The sequence below is a fragment of the Lachnellula hyalina genome (assembly GCF_007821495.1).
Source record: "Lachnellula hyalina strain CBS 185.66 chromosome Unknown contig00060, whole genome shotgun sequence".
In the NCBI taxonomy this organism is placed as follows: Eukaryota; Fungi; Ascomycota; class Leotiomycetes; order Helotiales; family Lachnaceae; genus Lachnellula; species Lachnellula hyalina.
This window is the reverse complement of record NW_022157174.1, coordinates 150914-172828: the sequence shown is the minus strand read 5'-3', so window position 1 is coordinate 172828 and position 21915 is coordinate 150914. Positions and strand designations below refer to the sequence as shown.

At 47.8% G+C, this 21915-nt stretch overlaps 7 protein-coding genes across 7 annotated transcripts; 3 read left to right on the top strand and 4 right to left on the bottom strand.

Moving 5' to 3' along the window:
* Positions 1–198: 198 nt before the first annotated feature.
* On the bottom strand, positions 199–1860 carry FUC95A (Alpha-L-fucosidase; the record flags this gene model as incomplete). The annotated part of the gene is made up of 3 exons (XM_031149418.1): positions 199–272; positions 316–1173; positions 1221–1860. 3 exons carry the CDS (start codon positions 1858–1860, stop codon positions 199–201), a joined length of 1572 nt encoding a protein of 523 aa, XP_031005665.1.
* Positions 1861–2194: 334 nt separating this feature from the next.
* Positions 2195–5152, bottom strand: xlnR_0 (Xylanolytic transcriptional activator; the record flags this gene model as incomplete). The annotated part of the gene is made up of 5 exons (XM_031149417.1): positions 2195–2338; positions 2431–3575; positions 3627–4752; positions 4834–4843; positions 4890–5152. The coding sequence occupies 5 exons, from the start codon at positions 5150–5152 to the stop codon at positions 2195–2197; spliced, it is 2688 nt and encodes an 895-aa protein (XP_031005666.1).
* Positions 5153–9772: 4620 nt separating this feature from the next.
* Positions 9773–11125, top strand: LAC12_6 (Lactose permease; the record flags this gene model as incomplete). The annotated part of the gene is made up of 2 exons (XM_031149416.1): positions 9773–9977; positions 10041–11125. 2 exons carry the CDS (start codon positions 9773–9775, stop codon positions 11123–11125), a joined length of 1290 nt encoding a protein of 429 aa, XP_031005667.1.
* A 61-nt stretch (positions 11126–11186) lies between these two features.
* LHYA1_G004456 (uncharacterized protein) lies at positions 11187–11575 on the top strand (the record flags this gene model as incomplete). The annotated part of the gene is made up of 2 exons (XM_031149415.1): positions 11187–11318; positions 11381–11575. The coding sequence occupies 2 exons, from the start codon at positions 11187–11189 to the stop codon at positions 11573–11575; spliced, it is 327 nt and encodes a 108-aa protein (XP_031005668.1).
* A 330-nt stretch (positions 11576–11905) lies between these two features.
* Positions 11906–14816, bottom strand: KOB1 (putative voltage-gated potassium channel subunit beta; the record flags this gene model as incomplete). Its single annotated transcript, XM_031149414.1, has 3 exons — positions 11906–12819; positions 12875–12954; positions 13396–14816. The coding sequence occupies 3 exons, from the start codon at positions 14814–14816 to the stop codon at positions 11906–11908; spliced, it is 2415 nt and encodes an 804-aa protein (XP_031005655.1).
* Positions 14817–17161: 2345 nt separating this feature from the next.
* On the top strand, positions 17162–19411 carry SNF3 (High-affinity glucose transporter; the record flags this gene model as incomplete). Its single annotated transcript, XM_031149413.1, has 6 exons — positions 17162–17347; positions 17395–17437; positions 17511–17786; positions 17973–18355; positions 18517–18637; positions 18699–19411. The coding sequence occupies 6 exons, from the start codon at positions 17162–17164 to the stop codon at positions 19409–19411; spliced, it is 1722 nt and encodes a 573-aa protein (XP_031005656.1).
* Positions 19412–20348: 937 nt separating this feature from the next.
* NIT4 (Bifunctional nitrilase/nitrile hydratase) lies at positions 20349–21785 on the bottom strand (the record flags this gene model as incomplete). Its single annotated transcript, XM_031149412.1, has 9 exons — positions 20349–20400; positions 20453–20496; positions 20551–20760; positions 20811–20919; positions 20975–21028; positions 21085–21185; positions 21237–21430; positions 21503–21573; positions 21649–21785. The coding sequence occupies 9 exons, from the start codon at positions 21783–21785 to the stop codon at positions 20349–20351; spliced, it is 972 nt and encodes a 323-aa protein (XP_031005651.1).
* Positions 21786–21915: the final 130 nt, after the last annotated feature.

Genomic DNA, 21915 nt, shown 5'->3' with positions numbered 1-21915 from the left:
CGGCACGGCGCGCGAGGGTTTTCTTGCAGGCGTCGATCAGAAGGGGGTCCGAAAGCGTGATTTGGGAGCCGGGATAGAGGGCCCACAGGTGGGAGATGTGTCTGTGGCCGGGCTCGGCTTCTTCGTAGTCTTCTAGCCATTCCTGCAGCTGCCCGTGACGCCCGATGCGTAATGGTGGGAATTGGTTGCGGAGAGTCGTTACACGGTTCCTGAGGGGCTCGTCTTCTTCATTGCATAGGATTGAAGCAGCTGCGAGGAAGTCCCCGAATAGGCTATGGAGTATTTCGGAATCCATGGTGGGACCGATGCACATACAACCTTCTTCCCCATTCGGGAGCCTGTACACATTCTCTGGCGACAATGAAGGGTTGGTGACCATATAGCCATCCTTTTCCACCAGGAAATCGCAGAAGAATTCCACGCTACCGCGCAGGACATCATATGCCTCTGCCAGGAAAGCCTTGTCGCCAGAAAATTCATAATGCTGCCATATATGAGTAGAGAGCCACGCACCACCCATTGGCCAAAGTGTAGCAGGAATCCATCTATCTTGCGGTGCTGAGTCTGCCCAGAGGTCGGTATTGTGGTGCGCAACCCAGCCACGACAGTCATACATCTTACGTGCCGTTACTTTGCCATTCTGTTGCAGCCGTTTCATATGAGCGAACAGTGGCTCGTGACATTCGGATAAGTTGCATGTCTCGGCGAGCCAATAGTTCATCTCAGTGTTAATGTTGATGGTGAATTTGGAGCCCCATGGAGGGCTCATACTCTCGTTCCAGATACCTTGAAGCGTGCCAGGCAGTGCTTTGAGCCCCGGCCGACTCGAGGAGATTAGTAGATATCGTCCATATTGGTAATACAAAGCAACGAGACCCAAATCGAGAGTCCCTGATTTTACTAATGCTAACCTTTCGCTGGTGGATTGTGATGTTGCGAGATTCTGCGACTCGTCACTTCCAAGGCGGAAGTCAACGCGGGAGAATAAGGATTGATAATCCTTTACATGACGAGTCCTCAGCTGGTCATATCCCCTTGGAATGGCTTTCTCGACTAGTTGTAGACAGGTAGCTTCAGGGTCGTTGTGGCGGAATGTGGTTTCTGCAGCAATTATGATGGACGCCTCATTTGCGTCTCTTACAACAATCGTCTCCCCGATACTCTCGATACTCCCTATAAACATAAGTATCCGATCAAAAGCTCTAATGGAATAAACTAACCTCCTTCTATTATCACTGTTGCAACGAGGCAAAACTGTACGCCATTGCCTCCGGTCTGTCCTTTCATTATAAGGGTGGTACCAACAACTCTGATAGAGTCCATATAAACATTGGTATCGAGGCCGCGGAATAGTCTCATATCGAACGACACCATGCCAGGATGTGAAGCCGAGAACTTTGCTGCTATGACACCGTCGAGGTAACTAGACAAGGACTCTCGACGATAGCACACCCCGTCTATCTCGTAAGAAACCCCGGCCACGGCATCATTCAAATCCAAGTGGCGGCGATAATTCGTCACCTGATCCTTCAGATGCAGAAAGGTGAGGTTGATATGGCCAAGGGGCTCATAGTGGCGTTGAGATTCCGGCATACCAATGAATGCCTTACCCACGAGATCCTCTGCCTGCTTAAGGAGACCCTCATTGAGTAGTCTTCTCAATTCTGGAAGATATTTTAACGCATCTTTGGGATTACGATCGGTCGCGCAACCATACCAGACCGAATCCTCATTTAGTTGCCATCGTTCCTGTTGTATCTCGCCATATATCATGGCTCCTAATCTTCCGTTGCCGATAGGCAGTGCATCTGGCCATTTTGACGCAGGCGCCTTGTACCATAGTCGAAGGGCTTCAGTCATGCCGGATGGCTAGACGTGAAAATCAAATAAAAGCAAAATACATCAGCTGAGTGAAGAGATCGAAGATTTTCATCTCATATTCTAGATGCTAATTACCGTCGGATATTTGCGATCGCTATTTTAGGTGGAGACGCAAAAAGGGACGCTTGCGCCATGCATATGCATGGAAGAATGTGGTCTATTAAAGATATCTTCTTCGTTATGAAGAGTAGTCGCGGTGTGGCTCTAGGTGAGAGATATACATAACTTATTCAATCGTCCTTCACAAATGTAGCACTACGCATCGCCTTATTTGCATTATGCGGCATCAGTCTACTACATTAATACTGATTGCTCAAGCTAATAAACCCTTCCCATCTTTTGTCCATTGGAACATTGATAGTAGCTCGCGACGTCGACTTTTATGCTGCTCATGATCCACAGTCGTCGTACCGCGGACATTGTTTAGCGCTGATCGAAGAACTTTTCGGAAATTCCTCTGAGCACAATGTTAGACATGGTGTATTTGATCATCTCACGCGTACAAGCCGCCTGCTGAGAATCGACTAAACATTGAGACGTTTCACTTACTTGGTATTCCGTATTTAGCGTTGTAATGCAAATTTCATGAGCCCTAATGATAGTTTCACAGGCCTCAATGACAGCGTCACTTGTTGACATATCCATCCTATCCGCAAAGATAAGCAAAATAAAGCTCCCATGTAGCAGGTATATGCCAAATAGATATGGCATAAAGCTCAGCTCGGGATCTAAGCACATGATCTCCGACACAGCCGTTGCAGCAGATATTGCATGAGTGGCGCACTTGAAGAAACTGTCAGGTGTGACCCATTGTTCCATACCATCATCTAGCATAGTCATTGGATCCCAACAGCCATGTAGGAGAATGTGCAAAACATGAACCAAATGCTTGCTGTACGCAATAACAAGTTTCTGCCGTGTACGCTCGACGGACCAGTCTTGGCTATCGCCCACCTGGCCAAAAGTCGCATGGGAAGACCGAAAATGCTCCACATGGAACATTGATGACTCTTCAAATGATCTGAGAGATGCTTCATAAGTATTAAGCGAACTTTCAACTTGCGCAATTGCCGGCCCGAGGTCCAGTAGACCAAAGCGTGGATGGCAGGTGAGGTGATGAACTTCCACGACGTCTCCAAGGATGCTCATCAACGGAAGGAAATACTCGAAGAATCCAACGCCCGTAATAGTTGTCGAAGGACTAAAAGAACGATGCAGGACCTCGTGCGGAAGCTTCAAGTCGAGGTCCTGCCAGGTCCTTTCGTCCAGTGGTTGGTATATATGGCACTCGGCATCAAGAATGCTGAGTCTGGCGTTAAAGGCGAGCGAAAGGTGCCGGTCGGTGATATAGAGCAACCACCACGTTCTGCGCCTTTCTTCTTTAGCCTCTTCCAACTCAAGAACTTTCTGTAGGGAATTGGATTGTTCTCCTTCAAACGCTTCTTGCGGGCCGTCTTTGCCATGCAACTTAACATCATCAACTTCTCTGTTCAATTCGAGCTTTTTGGCCAATGACCAAGCACTGGCCCACCACTTCGTGCTTTCTCTTTTGATATGTCCACCTGATACCACAGTTCCAATAAGAGTCAGAGTAAGTACGTCATCTACAGTTTCTACCCGTTCATCAGGTGTGTTATCAGAGCCTTTCCTTTCAGAGTGCTGACTCCTATCGCGGCTACTACATGCATGAGCCGCTGACTATGATCAGCTTGGGCATACCGTGCGCTACAGCGGCGTAGACTTACATGACGACCACGGGCGTTCTTCAAGGTCTTTCCCGTCTAATAATTCGAAGCAAACCCTCAAAAGCCGATCACAGATACTCGCTCTCACCCTGGCAGAAGTCTTGAAAAACTGTGCATCAGACGTTTGTGCTGTAACCCAAACTATTGCAGCCAAAAGTGCTGGCGAGGTCTTCCGCGGCCTATCCTTTCGAAGAAGCGATTTCTTCCGGATGATTTGTGTAAGTACATAAGGTGAAGAGCACTCGAAAAGAGAGTTGGAGGGTTCTGTGAAGTATATATCAAGGAGATTACAAAGTTCCTTGGTCGGAATAAAAGAACGAACGTATGGACTCAAAGACAGCAGCACTGGGTATCTGCAGCCTGTATCGGTTCGGTAAGCTTGCAGGTTATCATCTTGTGGAGTGAACCCGCTCGTGGACAGTCTTGTAGATGGCGAGCGCGGTGTACGAGCGTGCGACGTGGTATCTGGGCCATTCAGCCCAACAAGTGGTGAGAGGGGAGGTTGGTACGATGCTCGCGCTTGTAAATCGCTCATGGCTAGGTTCGACAAAGTGTTCACGACGGGCTGTTGTTGAAGGGGTGGTTGGTTGAGAGCTGGGGTTTGGGGGGCACCGACCACTCTGGTGAAAACCCGCAAGTTGTCATCGCTTGGCCATTCCTGATATGATGGATCCAGATCCAGTCCGCCAGTACCGCCTGTGACGGCTGGAAGCTGGTGTGTACTCAAGACATCGTGTGGAGAAACCTCGCCATATTGTCCGTTGGAATACGTGCCTATCTCATTCGGCCTTACTTGGTACACTTCTTGCGCCTCGGATTGATCAAAGGAGGTGTCGTGTTGGAATTGTTGGGAGGAATCCGGCGAAGCTGTAGTTGTTGGCTGATTCACAGCATCTATTTTACCGTTGGTGCTTGGTACATTCTCGGCCTCGCGGTAGTCAGGCTCATTGAGGCTTTGGTCTGTATCCTGATTTTGAGACGGGTGATCCTGTGTAACTGCTTCGAGTGAAGTCGTTTTAGCAACATTGGCTGTTCTTCCTCGTCTACGGCGAACTCTTGTGTAAGCACATACAAGATGGTACTCTAAAGCCACCAACAAGTCAGTTGGTGCGTGCAAGCCGATGGGCTATCAGAGTATCTCCTGTTCGGGGTCCACACCTTTGCAATGTCGGCTGGAATCCCAAGGAACATTAGTTAGCATGGTTACGGAGTAGGTGCTGCGTATAGCAACGTGACACTTATGAGTTCATGATGAGGCCTTACCACGGCGTGTGTCCATCACATCTTGTTCTCAAAGTGCTGCACTTGTCACAGGCACGCTGTATTCTTTTAAGCCGTCGTTGCGGCTGGGCTTCTGGTGTCAAGTCACAAGAGGCTCTGTCATCAACAGAGCCGCTCTGTTCCATACTATACGGTAGCCTCAGGCCTGACGAGGCTGACGATACAGTACCGGTACCCGAAAGGTGTAGAATTATTGACGAATGAGGGGTGTTTAGCTTTTTCGCATCTTCTGCCTCCACAGACATCGATATACAAATACCCGTCTCGTATTTTGGCGGGCCGGTAATTCGGGACTTCTCCGGTGCTTGGGCGGTCAACCCCGCCTCGTTCTTTCCCAAGGAAAGAGAACGAAAACCGAGCGGCAAGAGACGGTATCCTAATGGGATGGGATAGGGTGGATGAGATATCAGTTTGCAGTAGCACACCACCACATGGTACAGTCAGTACCCTGATTAGTGCGCATGTCGCATATCACATCTCAATTCGTACTTATATACACCTGGCTTTGGAAATGGTTTGTTCGTCGTCGTCTCTATTTTAGTGAGTACACGACCAGAAGAAATACACCATTGTAAGATAAGGTAGGCCAGACTGGGCTGGGCTGGGTTGGGTTGTGGAGGTGGGGTGGGTTTTATACCACGTGATTGACGGACCAACCGATTAGCTTAGTCATTACTCGTACTGGTACCAACAGGTACTGTACTTGATGTTATCGCATCGCAGCAACCATAGATCTTGGAGCAGGCCTATACTGATTATCACCTCCCCTCCACTGTGTAAGATTTCATCAGCTCAGCTCAAGGAAAACGTAATTCATATCTTCTAAAAGCTATCTAGTTCAAATAATGAGGGCCCAAATAGAACTACGCCTTTTTCGTGTGGCGCAACGAGGTGGTAAAGTCGAAAGGTTTAGCCTCCAGCCTGTATTGGGGAAGAGGGGGGGGGCCACAGCTTCCGGATCCAATTCCATGGTGATCATAGTCTAAATTCAAAAAGACTTCCTCCTCCCGCTGAAGCTCGTAGGGGTGTTTCGCCTCATCAAGCGTACGCAATGAGTAGTGTCCCGCACTAAAGCTGAACGGTGATTCCATGGCAGCCTCCAACACACCAGTTGTCTTCGACTGCAGTTTGACCCATCTCGTATCCATTCTGTTGCCATTCTCCTGCGGATACTCATAGTTGGTGAACAGACCATCAATGGAAGAAGTGTAGCGGCCAATCTTGTTGCCGTCGTTTTTGTCCTTGTAGGATTCCCCTTGGCCACGTCCGAACCATGTGCAAGAATCGAAACTGTTAGCAAGCGACATCTTGAGGCCTAATCGTGGCAGGTATTTGGGGTGGTTTCCGGAGAAGGAACCGGTGCTTCTAATGTCCACCCCCCAACCGTGTATCGTGTACGTCAATGAGGCATCAACAGCCCATTCGAGTATTGGCGGCGCGACGCGAACCCCTGCGGTGATGACAACGACGTCTCCCTGGTGTTTCCAGGTAACACTTCGCACGTACGTTTGTACTCGATGAAGCTCAAACTTGTTCCACTCATTTCCGTCACCGCCGAATCCGAGGTCATTCTGCGTAAGAGCACGGTTTATGCTCAGCTCAGGGCTTTGTTGGAAGATTGGATGGCCGTCTGACTCCCATGTGAGAGCTCCGCGGACCAAGTCAAAGGAGAACTTAGTACCTTCATCAGCACTTTCGATAACTAACAGAGTCTGTACTTGTTTGCAAGTCAATGCAGTCGGTGGTGGGGATGCGGCAAGATGAAGTTTCTCCAATCCTGATAGCTGTATCTGAGCTAGAGTGATGAGATGTCCCTTTTTCGCCCACCTGGTGTCATCTTTCAGACGAAAAGCCAAATTCAGCCACGCCTCGCTGCTGGCATTTATTTTTCCGATGGGTATATCAACAATGCGGGTCTCCCCTGCTGGGATCAACGGCAGGTCAACCTCAGTTGGTGTTGATGAGACATTATCTTGAAGAATTTCCCAGTAACACGAAAGGCGACTCAAGTCCACAAAATCGTAATGATTACGAACGTTAATTTTGCCGTCGACAAGGCTGACGGTGATAGGTGCAATGGCTTCCTTGTAATCGGAGAGGGCGGGAGTTGGCGAATGGTCTGAGAACACCAGCCCGTCCATAACGAAATCAGCGTCATTGGGTTCATCTCCAAAATCTCCCCCGTAAGCATAGAAGCTTTTACCATCCTTTTCAGTCAACAATCCGTGATTACACCATTCCCAGACGAACCCGCCCTGTAGCCGTTCTTCTGTCCTGAAGGCATTGATGTACTCTTTGAAGCTACCAGGGCTATTGCCCATCGCATGGGCGTACTCGCAAAGAACCAGGGGTCGATCTGGCTTATCATTGATAAATTTGATCATCTGATCGATTGTCGGGTACATGACGCTGTAAAGATCGGTACTCTCGCCCTCTCTGTCTCCCTCGTAATGGACGAGCCTGGTCGATCTGCTGCTTTGATCCATTCATACATACTCGCGCAGTTGCGCCCGTAAAACGCCTCATTACCTAGCGACCAGAGGATAATGGACGTGTGGTTCTTGAAGCGCTCAACAAGCTGAGTAGCCCTGTCGACATAGGCATCTCGCCATTCAGGATTGTCTGTAGTCCACTTGGCCGCAGCTTTGAAGACAACCTCCTGCAATTCAAGTCCCTCCAGAGTGGGATCAGTTATTTTCCCACGCTCGGGAGGGTCAAATCCATGGCATTCCAGATCTGCTTCGCCAATGAGATAAAATCCAAGCTCATCACAAACATCGTAAAATTGAGGGTCGTTGGGTTGATGAGACGTGCGGATAGCGTTGATGTTGTGCTGTTTCATCAATACCAGATCAGCTCTCATGGCTTCATATGGGACTGATCTCCCAAACAGGGGGTGATGCTCATGTCTGTTCACTCCGTAGAATATGATGGGTTTTCCGTTAACCAAAAACGTGCATCCACTGCTTTCGATCCGCCGGAATCCTACACGTTGACTAATGACGCGTTTGCCAAAGGATATCAGCACCTTGTACAAGTAAGGATCCTCTGCTGACCACAGATGTGGTTCCAAGGAGAATGAGATAGGCTCTTTTGAGTTTCCAATCTCTTCCTTTATGGTCTCGCCACCGGGAGCCAGCAATTTGACGTGCACCTCTCCTGCTTCGCCTTGAGTTTTCAATTTGATCTTCAAAAGCCCGTTCTTGTAACCATCATCGAGTATGGTCTCAAGTTTGTAGTCAATGATGCTACTGGCGAGGAACGGTATGAGGTAGACGTCGCGAAAAATACCGGAAAGCCACCATTGATCTTGACTCTCGATGTACGTGCCATCGCAGTACTTATATACTCGAACCGCAATGGAATTGGCTCCTGCTACCAAGAACGGCGTGATGTCAAATTCGGACGGGTTTCGGCTGCCTTGGCTATATCCTACCTCATGGCCGTTGATCCAAAGATGGAATGCACTATCCACACCTTCAAAACGTAATCTGATCTGCTGATTTTGCCACTCTGTAGGCAGGTGGAATTGGCGCCAGTACGAACCAGTCTCGTTCAAATAAGGAACGTTTGGTGGATCAACAGGGATAGGATAGTTCACATTCGTATATTGCGGTTTTCCATAGCCTTGAAGCTGCCACATTCCAGGAACCTTGATATCATCCCAAGCTGAGGGATTGGCCGTCTCCCATTCCGGAGCCTCGAAAGGAGAAGTGTCATGATGAAACTTCCACAATCCATTCAGCGACTTATACTGGCTTTGGGTGCGGTCAAATGTCAGCGCCTTTTTCTCGTCTTCGTACAAGTGGAAATGTGCTCTCGGCGTCAGGGTATTGCGATGAAGAACTTTGAGATTGTTCCAGTCGGGAACTGATGCTGGGAAAGACATTCTGCTTCTCTGGGTTTATGTAACCCTACTGCTGGCGCTGATATTGAGATTATCCGCCGAAACCCAGAAACGAATTGACACTCTGCTGCGAATTGGTGTCTGGTCGGGGATCTTGTTTTGAAGTATGGTATTCTCAGTCCAACGATACAGCGTTCTATCAGAGCTCGCGAGAACTGCCTAAAGAACTTACGAAGAACGCAAGAACTGGATGACAGGTGAAAAGCTTAAGACCCCTCAATAGACGAAGACACATGCCAACGGTGACACCTGGCGAGGCACCACACGGACCCGCCTACCATCATTTAGAGCAGTGATCTTCTTGCGATCACATCGGAATATGCAAGTGGTGCGCATCAACTCACATCAGCATTGATATGTCAATTAACCGTCGGTTCTATGAATATGCGCTTTGGAGTCCCACGTTCGGTACACTGTCCGAGACTTCGCCCGGCTCGCGGCCGTGGGGTGTTGTACTTACTTACCCCGCACCAGTAAGGACATCGTTGCAGGGATGTAATGCATGATCACGATTTTGTGGAAGAAACCTTGTCGTATGGAAAGAGAGAGGAGATAGTGGAATTGGCGAAGTTTCTCGTCAAAGTGAGATGCCTTTTGACGCCTCATTGACATTATCCGTCGGGATCGTAGCGCCCTAGATGAAAATGAGGCCGGTGATACGACCAACAGCCCTTTGAGATTGGGTCAGCTCATTATGTGATGGGATGGTAACACTCAACATGTGTTGGGTCTGGGGAATGCGGGGATTATCAATGCTCATGGGGACTTTGTAAGTGGAGCTATCGCATAGTTGGAACTATTCCGTGCCACCCAGATATCTCACCTGGATATAAAAGGATAAGTATCCTGGCCATCTGATCAATATCGAAAAGCCAAAGGGAACACTCTCATACTTCGCGAATTCCCCAAGTCCTAACCTTTCAATCTCCTCGCTACTAAGGTTATCTATATCATCAACATGGCAGAAGCAAAGACTGGGGACGTCATCCACCATGAACACACCCTAGATGATGAGGTGAATGAGAAGATCCAAGATGATTCAGTCGAAGCCGCCAAGCATGACCTTAACCGCATGGACCTGGACAAACTTTCCAAAGATGCGTTCAGTGTAAAGTCACGTGCAGCACGTCGCCTAGCAGTCGTGATTATGATTCAGGGGCTCAGTAAGTTATTCTTCGCTTAATTATCTCGAGGTTTCTAGCCGGGAATTAACGGTTTGATGCTAGGTGTCGCTGCATTTGCAATCGATGGCTCCTCTATTGGTGGGATCACAGCGCTCCCAGCCTTTAGGAGCCACTTCAATGTCGGAACAAGTGGTGCTGCACTGGGCATCATCAATGCAGCCATGTCCATTGGCAATGTCGTTGCCAGTCCTTTCCAATGGCTATCCGACCTGGTTGGACGCCGCGGGGTCAGCTTTGCCGGCAACGTGATTCTAATTCTCAGTGGTATTATCATGGCTACAGCACCCAATAGTTCTGCTCTCATCGTGGGCCGCGTTTTCAGCGGAGTAGGTGCATCACTCTCAGCAACAGTTGGACCACTGTACATGAGTGAAATCGCACCTTCTGCAAGTCGAGGTCTGGCCATTGGACTTTATTGCGCTTCCTATAGCATCGGAGCCATTGTGATTGCTGTGGTTCTCCTGGGTGGGTCCTACATGGACAACAATTGGAGCTGGCGCCTTCCCATGCTCTTTCAGATCGGGGCGCCTCTCATAGTCGCAACTCTCATCTACCCCTGTACACCCGAGTCACCAAGATACCTCTACGCTGTAGGAAAGCATGATCAGGCGCGGAGGATCATCGCACGTTATCACACGACTTCCGAAGACATTAACGACCCGATCGTTGTTGCAGAGATGCAGCAGATTGGAGAATCTATGGTACGCCATGAAACAAAACCCTGGGACTTCAGCCCACTCTTCAAGACCGCCAACGCACGAAGACGAGTATGGGTTATTTTCCTGTACAGCTTTTTTCAACAATGCAACGGCGCTGGCATGCTCACATATTACCTCCCAGGTGTCCTTAAACTTGTTGGAATCACCAAAACACAGCAAGTATTGGGCATCAATCTTGGGATAACGTGTGTGAGCTACCTCGCCACAATTGGGGGTTCCTTCATTGTCGATAGGGTTCGCCGTCGTACCTTGCTTTTCACAGGTTGGAGTGTTTATATCTTCTTCCTTGCGCTCATGTCGCTTTGCGGTGGATTGTATGCTTCCAATATTGGTGTAAAGCCAAACGGCTATATCGTGGTCATCGCAATATTTGCCTTTAATGTCTGTACTGGCGTTTTCGGTGAGTAGCATTATTTCACCCAAGTTGATGGCATAAAGACTGACCTTGTTAGTAAACGCCCTGCATAACATGTATCCCAATGAAGTGCTCCATTATAGCCAACGTGCTAAGGGGATGGGGATATATTCGTTCTTCCAGAACTGCTTTGGTTTTGCCATGTCATACGGATTCTCCGTCGTACTCGCAGATCTCCAATGGAAGGTACGTAACATATTCATTCTATGCGTCTAGTCCAGGGATACAACACTAATATTAGCTACCAGACATACTTTATCTTCATGGGTATAAACGCTTTTGCTATCTATTCGACATGGCAGTGGTTCCCAGAATTCCGACACCTTTCTCTCGAAGAAATCGATATTATCTTTGAAACCGAGGGCACACGACCTGTAGCCTTGGCTAATAAACTTCAAGAAGCCAAGGATGAGAAGCGTAAAGAGGAGCTGCGTATGGCATGAAAATGATTCCTTTGTTTCCGTTATCTAGTGGTATACATAGGACAGCAAACACTTAACTTCATGGCTTGAAACCCAAATGTACGTAAATTGAGAGTAAATAAAGTTGACATTTTTGAGGATAAATCTTTCTTCCCCAGAAAACTTGAGATAGTCTGATTCTTTACTGCTGGGGATGTATCTAAGAATCGCTAACAGTTTCATGTCTCATTGAGCGGGAATGCTTTTTGAGCAAATAACCAATGTTTCCTCTCCTCATTTCGAACAAACGGGTCAGTTTTCAAAATTCTACCTCCATAAAGCTCTCTTCCAATTATAGGTAAACCACCGTGACTACGACACAGGCTTATTACCCAAAATTCCATCGATCTCTTCCATGATCTCCGGCGTGAGTAATTTGATCGTATCAAAACATTTCACAGCATCATAGATCTGCTGGGGTCTGCTCGCACCGGTGATGGCAGAGGAAATATGCTTATTCTTCAAGATCCACGCATACGCCAGATTAGCCATCGTACACCCAAGTCTCTCGGCAACGGGGTTCAGGTTCCTGACAACGTCGAGTTTGCTAGTCCAGTCATCGTTGCCATACTGTCGATTCATAGCTGCAATAAAAGACTCCTTCGAGTCCCTGTCGGCGAAGCGCGAATCGGCAGGTATTTCGTTATTGTATTTCCCGGTCAGGATGCCGGAAGACAGGGGCGAGTACGTGGTTAACCCCATACCGTATTCTGCGTACAGATGCGCGTATTCACTCTCGACTCTGGCCCGGTTGAACATGTTGTAACACGGCTGTTCCATCAGCGGTCCCACCATGCCAAGTCTACTCGCCACTCCCCACGCGGTCGCGATTTCAGCGGCGCTCCATTCGGAAGTCCCCCAGTAAAAGGCTTTGCCCTGCACGATTACGTGGTTGAAGGCCCGTACGGTCTCCTCAATCGGTGTATTGGTATCTGGTCTGTGTGCGTATACCAGATCCACATAATCCAGCCCCAGTCGCTCCAGTGAGCCTTGCAAGCCTTCGATGATGTGTTTGCGGCTCAAGCCCATGTTGTTGACGGCACTCGCGCCGCTTGTGGTGCCGAAATATATCTTGGTGGACACTACGATGTCGTTTCTCTTCCAGCCGAACTTTTTGATTGCGAGGCCAACGATGCGCTCGCACTCTCCGTCTGCGTATCCTTCGGCGCAGTCGAAGAAGTTTATTCCGCACTTGTAGGCTGCTTCCATGCAGGCAAAGGCGTTGTCTAAAGTTGTTAGATTGCACGGTTTACAGATTGTTGGGATCGATGGGGGTTGTACCTTTCTCGACATGACCACCGTATGTCAGCCAGCCTCCGAGTGAAATTGCGGAGACCTGTAAGCCTGACTTCCCAAGATATCTGTATTCCATATTTGGGAGGCTAGTAATAGTAAAGATTTGGTATCTTAATTAGGATATTTTTGGTTACGATCAACAGTAGTATCTATATCACAGCTTGTTATGAACCTTGGACTGTATAAAAATCCGGAAGACGAATTTTATACTTGCCCTTTGCTAATTGGCTGGAACTGAAAGCTAATCCATAGTTGACATAAAAAAGTCCGTCGGGTATTTGAATCACTCCATCCGGAACCATGTGCTCAAGCAAAAAAGCCATTTCGCATTTGTTTTTTAGTGTGAGTGATATTCTTTGAATTAGGTAAAATTAGTTCTACTTCCTCCAATACAAAGAACAGCCCCTTGATCAAAGGCACTAAAGCTGAGGACCATTGCGAAATGAATCCCTTCCCCGAGTACTCAAGCATCGAAAGTGAGGTTCTGGACATGTGGATTGACAAACATGGGTACGTAGTCAGAGGTGAGATACCAAGCAGGCTTTTCCATGGTGTCGGCAATACTCTTGCCATTAACAGTTAGATTCTCAAACGTGACGAATTTGATAAGGCGTTCTTCGTCGTACCCGGTTATGAGTGAAAGGTCAGCATGCGTTCCGTTGTAACTGAAATTCCGGATGGTAACATTCTCAATGCCACGGCCAGGAGCAGTGTTATAAGCGGGATTGTACGTAACTCGCAAGTCAAACAAGCGCCCAAGCCGAAAGTCCTCCACTCTAATGTCTTCAATTTGGACGTTCTGGACCAAATTGTTATCGCCTGGGTTGATCGCGATCACGCCTTGGTAGAGCACTTGAAATTCGCGATGGTCTAGGACGTCGATATTTGTAACAAAAATGCCGTCCATGGTCTCCGGATCATCAGTGTTTCCATGGGTGCCCATGACTATGGGGTGAGCTACATCTGCCCATAGACTGGAGTCCTTAATAGTGATGTTACTAGAATCTCCATACCAATCATTACGGTGCTGATAAATGGCTATGCAGTCATCGGAATTGCGCATAAAGACGCTATCAACAACAGTATCCTGGCAGCAAAACAAATCGATGCCATCGCCCCATCCTTCTGAACTGAAAGATCGCAAGTGACTGACTGATAAGTTTTTCGCTTCCCCCGCTACCAGGGCAGCGCCCCGCGGGTTTAGAGAGGTAACACCTTCGACGATAATATTGCTCGAGTAAGCAACAGTAACAGCGGCTGTTGGTGTGTTATATAGGACACCACGCCCTCGAAGCGTAGCGCCTGTGACATTCTGAAAAAGGACACTTGATGTGAGTACCCCGCCACCAGCAATGTATACAGTCTGACCGCTGGCTATGGAAAGAGTACCACTGGAGACGTTGTGGATGCCGGGTCCGTAATAAATGACGTTCGGATCATCAGGTGAGGGCGCATTCGTGTCGATAGTATTGCTGAACAGGTGTAGCACATCAAAAATATCATCATCGATTTGAATAACAAGATTGCGTGGCTGAGTGAGTGTGAACGTAAGGGTGTTGGCCTGTACTTCGGGAACAATGCCGTATGAAAGAGGCCTGACTACTACGGACTGGATCGGCCGATCGATTGAAGTGACCGAGACATCAACAGAGCCGCAGAAGTCGAAGTAGGCCATAGAAGACTGTTTGCTATCAAACCCACCAGTCGTAGTGTCGATCTCACTGAGTGTCGCCAAGTATGTTCCGAGAGGTTCCCAAGTTCCATTACCATTGCTTGATCGGACATTGACCGAGAATGAGTCTTTGGACGGTACTCCATCCGGAAGAGGATACACGGAGAGGGATTGGGTACCGCATGATGAGTTTGAGACACTAGCGACAGCAGAAGTGACAAGAAGAGCCGCAGTAGCGATGAAGCAGATAAACATGCTGTATAAATGGATAGGTATTTGAGTACTAGATGTGGTTCTTGCGAGGAGCTGCTATTTAAGAGAAGCAGGGACCTACACGCAGAATTCTATATGCATACCCCCCCACCATGGTGGGGCTTGATTGCTGTCCCTCGCAACAATTAAGGTAAGTTTAGCCAACCTTCCGATCTTTGAGGCATGCTCCGGACCAGGAGTGAACTAAGTCATCATATCTTTTCAGCTTCCACCCGACGTTTAAATCGGACGATACATAATAGACGCGGGAGGCGATTTTCGGTTCTTCGTAGCGACATTCCTCCGTCATTGTAGCTCATGAATCCGGGGAAATGTAAGATCTTACCCCGGATTTAACGACGCGGCGTCCGGGGAAAGTGACGGTCGTCTCGATTCACCAACACGTGCACATCTCAACAATTGCAGGAAGTTATACAAGTAATTGGCAAGACGGACGACCCTCAATAACGCAAATCATGATAGCGGGAGAAGCTGTGGGTAGTCGTTCTTCACGCGGTAGAGGTGATCGTCGTTCGGACCATGTCATGTGAAATTTTAGTCAGATCTTAGCTTGATCTTAGTCAGCGTGTGACCTTACACTTACTTCGTATTTGCAACTACTTCTATTCTTATTTTCATATATCCACAAGATCAGCAAATCTCAAGAACATCCGTTTTAATCGGCGTCTATCCAGCCACTAGTTTTCGCCGCAAGTGCCATAGGTGGCTAGTGTATGTTCATTCTGATGGCGTGAAAACTGTATCGTTGCATCCAACCGTAACCGTGAAAGTGACCGTTACCTGTTGCTTCATGAGAGAAAGTAATACGACGACTCGCTCCTCCCACAGACCACGGAGCTGAGAAAAGGGACTGCCACTACGGAGGTACTCACCTTTCCTTCACGAGCTTCAATATTATTTGTGCTCCATGCAGTATTGCGGTATGACCCCCTCTCCGCCATCCAGCGTGCTAGATTTCCAGCCTTATGTTATTAGCCTTCTCGCACTTGTAGCAAATATGTATCATGATGCTTAGATCGCAGACGTTCTAAATATATTCTCGCTGTTTTGAAACACCACAAGTCACGGCGCACATGTTTGTGTGCTTTTCCTCCGAATGCGAACTCCGTGCCAAGAGCACCATTGCGTATGGCTTTCGATGCGTAGCACAGACAGCAAGAGGCGTCGCATGATGTGATGCTTTGCAGACGTTATACGACTTGCTGAAAGGACGCAAGGGAAGGATCCTCCGAGCTGTTGTTAGGTGTACGGAGTTGTAGCCTGGTATCGTTGTAACTATTGGCGTGGCTAATCGGGTGTAGTAGGATTAGGATAGCTACTAAAGCTAACATTCCGTTGAGAAGTTACACGCGGAGTACGTGGCAGATCGTGAATCTCTATCACTAGTCACGACGCTGATGCGAAGGGGCGGATAAAGGTATTATATTGTCGAAGCAGAATGTCCTAACCGGCGTAGGACATTCAAAGGGGAGTTTTTGGATAGCCAGTGAGTACTGAGGGTTAGAATCATTTGGGCCTGTACCTGCGGGAGGTTATCTTGCTTCTGCATGTCCAAGGTAACACAGCAGTAGGATCCTCCGGCCTCAACACAGCATGTGCTTAAGTGACACTGTGCGTATCTCATCTTTGGGCTTTTTCGTCTTTTTAGTTATCAAGCGTTTCTGTTCAATCCTTTTGAGACAATATTCGAGAAGGCCCAAGTACTGTACAGATTACTTCGCACAATCGTATTCTATTATTGTAGCATGTACCGCTATTTCCAATATCTGGAACCACGAGAATTACTGGGGTAGTGCCTAGATTTATCGTTTGTCCATCCCCGCATCATGACATTGTTTTGGCCTGGAGTTGTCCATTTTTCATGGGTGCATTTTGGAGGTAAGTAGCCGTATTGAGCTGAATCTACCCGGTGCAAGAAGCCGTGGCTTCTACTCAGAAGTTAGGCTGCAGACAAGAGACTCTGTCCCATGCTGATCGAGATCAAGATGGACAAGAACTATTCCATATCACTTACACAATAATATGAGATAATGACGGCCTATTTCGAGAAGGACCGAATGTGTGGAAAATCTATTCCATGTGGAACACTTGGCAGAATGATATAAAAACCCTGGGGACCCCACGATCTGCCAGTCAATAGACGGGTAAACTATTATTCCTCTTCCACATTCACACCAAATGCGTTGGCGGGTGCCTTGCTAGTGCGGAAACGATCTATAAAGTCTTTGCTCGACTCTAAATCTTTGACTTCTTTGACATCGACTTCTTTACCACCGAGCAACCCTCGATCTTCAACCACAACGCTTGACCATCATCAATCCCTCAGCATGGCTGGAGGCTTAGCAATCCATGGTACGACAGATACGTCCCGCATCGAGGCGCCCGTCACCCTCAAGGCCTATTTGATGTGTGCGTTTGCCGCATTTGGAGGTGTCTTCTTCGGATATGACACTGGCTGGATGGGTGGTATCATGGGAATGAAGTATTACATTCGACAATACACTGGACTCGAAGTAAGTTTCCCAACGATCTCTTACCCTTGAAACCTTTGGCAAGACAGATTTGGAGATTCTACCAAGTCAGCGCCGCTTCAGCCGAACTATGTGAATTGCCTAATTGAATTTCCTTCTGCTTCTTTTTTGAGGATCACATGAACAGTTTTCTGACTATTCACAGTACCCTGGCCAAACGCCTCCCAAGCTGAGAAGGACGCCTTTGTTCTCCCAGGATGGCAACAATCTCTCTTGACCGGCATTCTTTCCTGTGGTACATTCTTCGGTGCCATCATCGCTGGTGATGTAGCCGATCGGATCGGCCGTCGCTGGACCATTATTGTTGGCTGCGTGACCTTTTCCATTGGTTGTATCTTGGAGACTGCGTCCACTACGCTGGCTGTAATGACTGTCGGTCGTCTTATTGCCGGCACTGGTGTTGGGTTTATTTCTGCTATTAGTAAGTTTCCTATTTTGAATCACTTATTTTATATCAAGAGGACTACCTATTCGGGTGGGAAAGAGGATGAAGTGCAAGAAGTGGAGCCCATGTGCTGCGCTAATGTGACACTAAACCCCCCCTCAGTGCCAAGTATCATTTGTACGTAGCAATTTAGTTCTTCCAGCTGACTTGAGACTTTCACAGTCATCTTGTACATGTCAGAAGTTGCCCCCAAGAAAGTCCGCGGTGCTTTGGTCGCCGGATACCAATTCTGCATCACCATCGGCATTCTCCTGGCTAACTGCGTCGTCTACGCCACACAAAGCCGTGACGACACTGGCTCATACCGCATTCCAATCGCGGTTCAATTCCTCTGGGCTCTTATCCTCGGTGTAGGATTGTTCTTCTTGCCAGAATCCCCACGTTACTTCGTCAAGAAGGGAAGGCTTACCGAGGCAGCCAATGCACTTAGCAGCGTCCGTGGCCAACCTATTCAATCAGAGTATATCCAGGACGAGCTTGCCGAAATCATTGCAAACAACGAGTACGAGCTCTCTGTCGTTCCTCAGACTTCCTATATGGCCAGCGTAAGGATAACTGACTCTTTGATTTTACCCTACCCCCTTATATTATGTTTCATCTCATGTACTCCAACTACTCCTTATATACTTCCTGAATAGGGAACTTGCTCTTCTTCTGCTCTCAAAACACTCTTGAAGAGGAAATAACTAACTCCCCCGTGATCTAGTGGACCAACTGCTTCCAGGGTGGTTTGTCAGACGCCAATAGCAACCTCCGACGAACTCTTCTTGGTATCGGACTTCAGATGATGCAACAGTTGACCGGAATTAACTTCATTTTCTACTATGGTTTGTTACATCCTAAGCTGAGACATATTTTACAACCCGTACTAACTAAATGGGAACTTAGGTGTCGTTTTCTTCGCCTCGCTCAAGACAATATCCAACCCCTTCTTGATCAGTTTGGTTTCTACCTTGGTCAACGTCTTATCTACCCCGGTCTCATTCTGGATGGTCGAGAGATTTGGTCGCCGCAACTTGCTCATCTTTGGTGGAACTGGAATGGTTATCTCGCAATACATTGTTGGTATCATTGGTGTCACCGTCGGTGGCGACAAGGGCGATCAGACCAACAAGGCCGCCGTCGCAGCCATGATCGCCTTTATCTGCATCAACATCAGCATGTTTGCCATGACCTGGGGTCCGTGTGCCTGGGTAGTAGTGGGGGAGGTGTTCCCCCTGCCCATCCGATCCCGTGGAGTCGGTCTATCTACCGCGTCCAACTGGTTTTGGAACTGCATCATCGCCATCATCACCCCATATCTCGTCGGCAAGCAGTACGCCAACCTGTCCTCCAAGATCTTCTTCATGTGGGGATCTCTCTGTGTGATTTCCGTCCTCTTCGCATATTTCCTTGTGCCTGAGACCAAGGGTCTGTCTCTCGAGCAGGTTGATCGTATGTTGGAAGAGGTTACACCAAGGAAGTCACGTGGCTGGGTTCCTCACTCTACCTTCGCATCTGGAATGGCTCTTGGTGAGAGGGGAATCACCCTCAATGATGAGAAGCACAGTGTGACCCATGCTGAGACGCAGAACTCTGCGCCTAATAGAAGCTTTGCCTAGATCCTAGATCGAGGAGATTGTAATGACGAAATGGGAGTACGCGGATTGGCTCACCTTATATTGGATAATTGGGCACCGAATTTGGGAAATGGCATGGGATAGGAGCGTCGGCACGGAACTAGAGGTTACTTTACCATACCTTCCAGACTATTCATAATGCATTGATCAATCACTATTTGTACCCCTAAGCAGAGTGGTGCTTTGAATTTATTACACTTAACGTAGGCGATAAGATCGCAGTGGAAAGCGAATAGCTTGTGTAGTCTGTATTTGTGGACCTTCAAAGTATCATTCACCTCTTCTATTTCTTGATCGTTTAATTTCTCACCAACGTTGTAACTTGTGACATCTAGAAGAGGGTATGTAGTATACTAATAGCAAAGTTTTCTCTGCCAGCTTCAGCTTGTAATAGATGATAAACCAATGCCTTAAATAACACCACCACATTTCAAGAATCCACAATCACCAAACGAGACTTCAAAGGCTACAGTACAACTACCAACGTTACGACCTACGGCATACAGCGTAACAGCGTACACTAATGATCGCCAAGCCTTCTGGGAGACGCATCGTCGCAGCGAAACTCCCGCCTTCTTTAGATATTTGCTACCTTGCACAAGATGCAAATCCGCTATATATATCTCTTCAAAGCTCTTTTTGCATGCCTCGTGCTATCCGAGAAAGTAGCGGTGCAGTGCTCTTGCCACAACGAGTTTGGGGTGTTTAGGGGATGGCTCGCTAAATAGCCCTGGCGGCCCCTTTTACTAGAAGAGGTATAGCGATGCAACTGACTAAGGTATATCAAAACACCATTTTTCGGCAAGGTCCAGTTAATAGTTACTATATATATTAACTAAATACTATGCTCTTATATAGAGATTAACTAGACGTGGACTCTCTTCTCTAATTAACATGTTTGATCTATCCATCTCTTAAGTTATTCGGTGAATGAAACACTGACCCCCGTTTTTTTATTCACGGTTAATGTGCTACATTGAACTATATTAGCATATCATGGAGAATGGTGAGACAATAACTTACAATATATCAGGACGAGAATAGCTTCCTACAGGATCAAAGTCCATCTGAATCACCAAGTCAGCGGATACTTTTGATTTAGATACTACCAGATAACCTACCCTAGCTTCTGTCAAATCTGGTAAGTTCAGCGTAGCATATATGATCTCTTCCTTGTCCCAAACTGGCTCAGCGATGAACGTTCCCAACGGTCCGACAATGCAAGAGCCGCCATGGTTCAAGATATCATCTGCTACCCACTTCGATCCTGCTGGGTTACGGTCATGGTGATCGGCTGTGAATGGTGGATAATCGGCTGGGAAATCAGAGACCTGTCTCATATCAGCATGTTGTTCCCAAGGATGTAAAAATGAAGACGGACTTTGCAGAACTGATTGACTGAAATTACGAAGCAGCGTCCTTCTTTGGCTATGTGCTGCATCGAAGCTACCCAAGAAGGCAAATCGTCTGCATGCGGGGCAATGTATATTCTGACACAGCCATGATTAGCTTGTAGCCCGGAAAGTTCAGGGATATTAAGCATACTCGATCCCAAGCTGGTATAATGCCAGTCTGGCTGCGGGCATATAATTCTCCATACTAAAACAGGTTAACTAACTTCCTTCTGCTTGAAATTCTCAATCGGGAAAATCTACCAGATCAAGCCTCCCATCTTTCCGAATTCCGTATCCACAACTTGAAGGCCATCACCAGCTCCTCTACCCCACACAAGTCTTTCCGCGGCAGTGGGAATAAGCTGTGAAATTGTCAGCTCGTCTATCATGAACCCATTTTTCTATATACTCACCTTGCGGTGATGGGTAAGCAGCTTGCCGTCTTTCCCTATCAACACGGCTGTACAGTAGAGAGTCCCGCCTTCCTTCTCAATGATGCCCACAGATAGCATGATTTTGTTCCTCTCGGCAGTATCGCGCAAGACATCAAATTCAGGAGACGGGATCGCAACAGCCGAATCGTAATATTTTGCATACCAAATTCTTCCTTTGCCGCAATCAAGTTAGCCCCGCATCTCCTTCTGCGATATAGTCGAGATTTGTTGGTGGCAATCATTACCTCGTGGTTCTCGGGTTCCAATTGTGGCATCAAACGCATATCGCCAAGGGTACGCTGAGAGGAAAGCCTCGCTGGCCGGGTGAAAGGTAAATTAGTCACACATCAAGATGTGCATAGTGTAAGAGATTGAAAGCATGAAAACTCACGGAAACACAATTAGTTCAGCACCTGCCGAGGCAGCTTCTGCGGCCAATTTTTGCAGTTTATTGAGGCTGAGCTGGAGATCGAAGCTCACGGGCGATGCCTGAACGGCCGCGACTTGAAGGGTCTTTGGTTTAGGCATCATGGTGGTAAGAGGGACTGAGGTTAAGCAACAAGGTCAATTCATCGTTGCTGGATATAATTGTCTCTATATACTATTTCTCGGGGGGTGCGATGCCGTCAAGGTAGTGAGTCATTTGGCTCAACGCGTT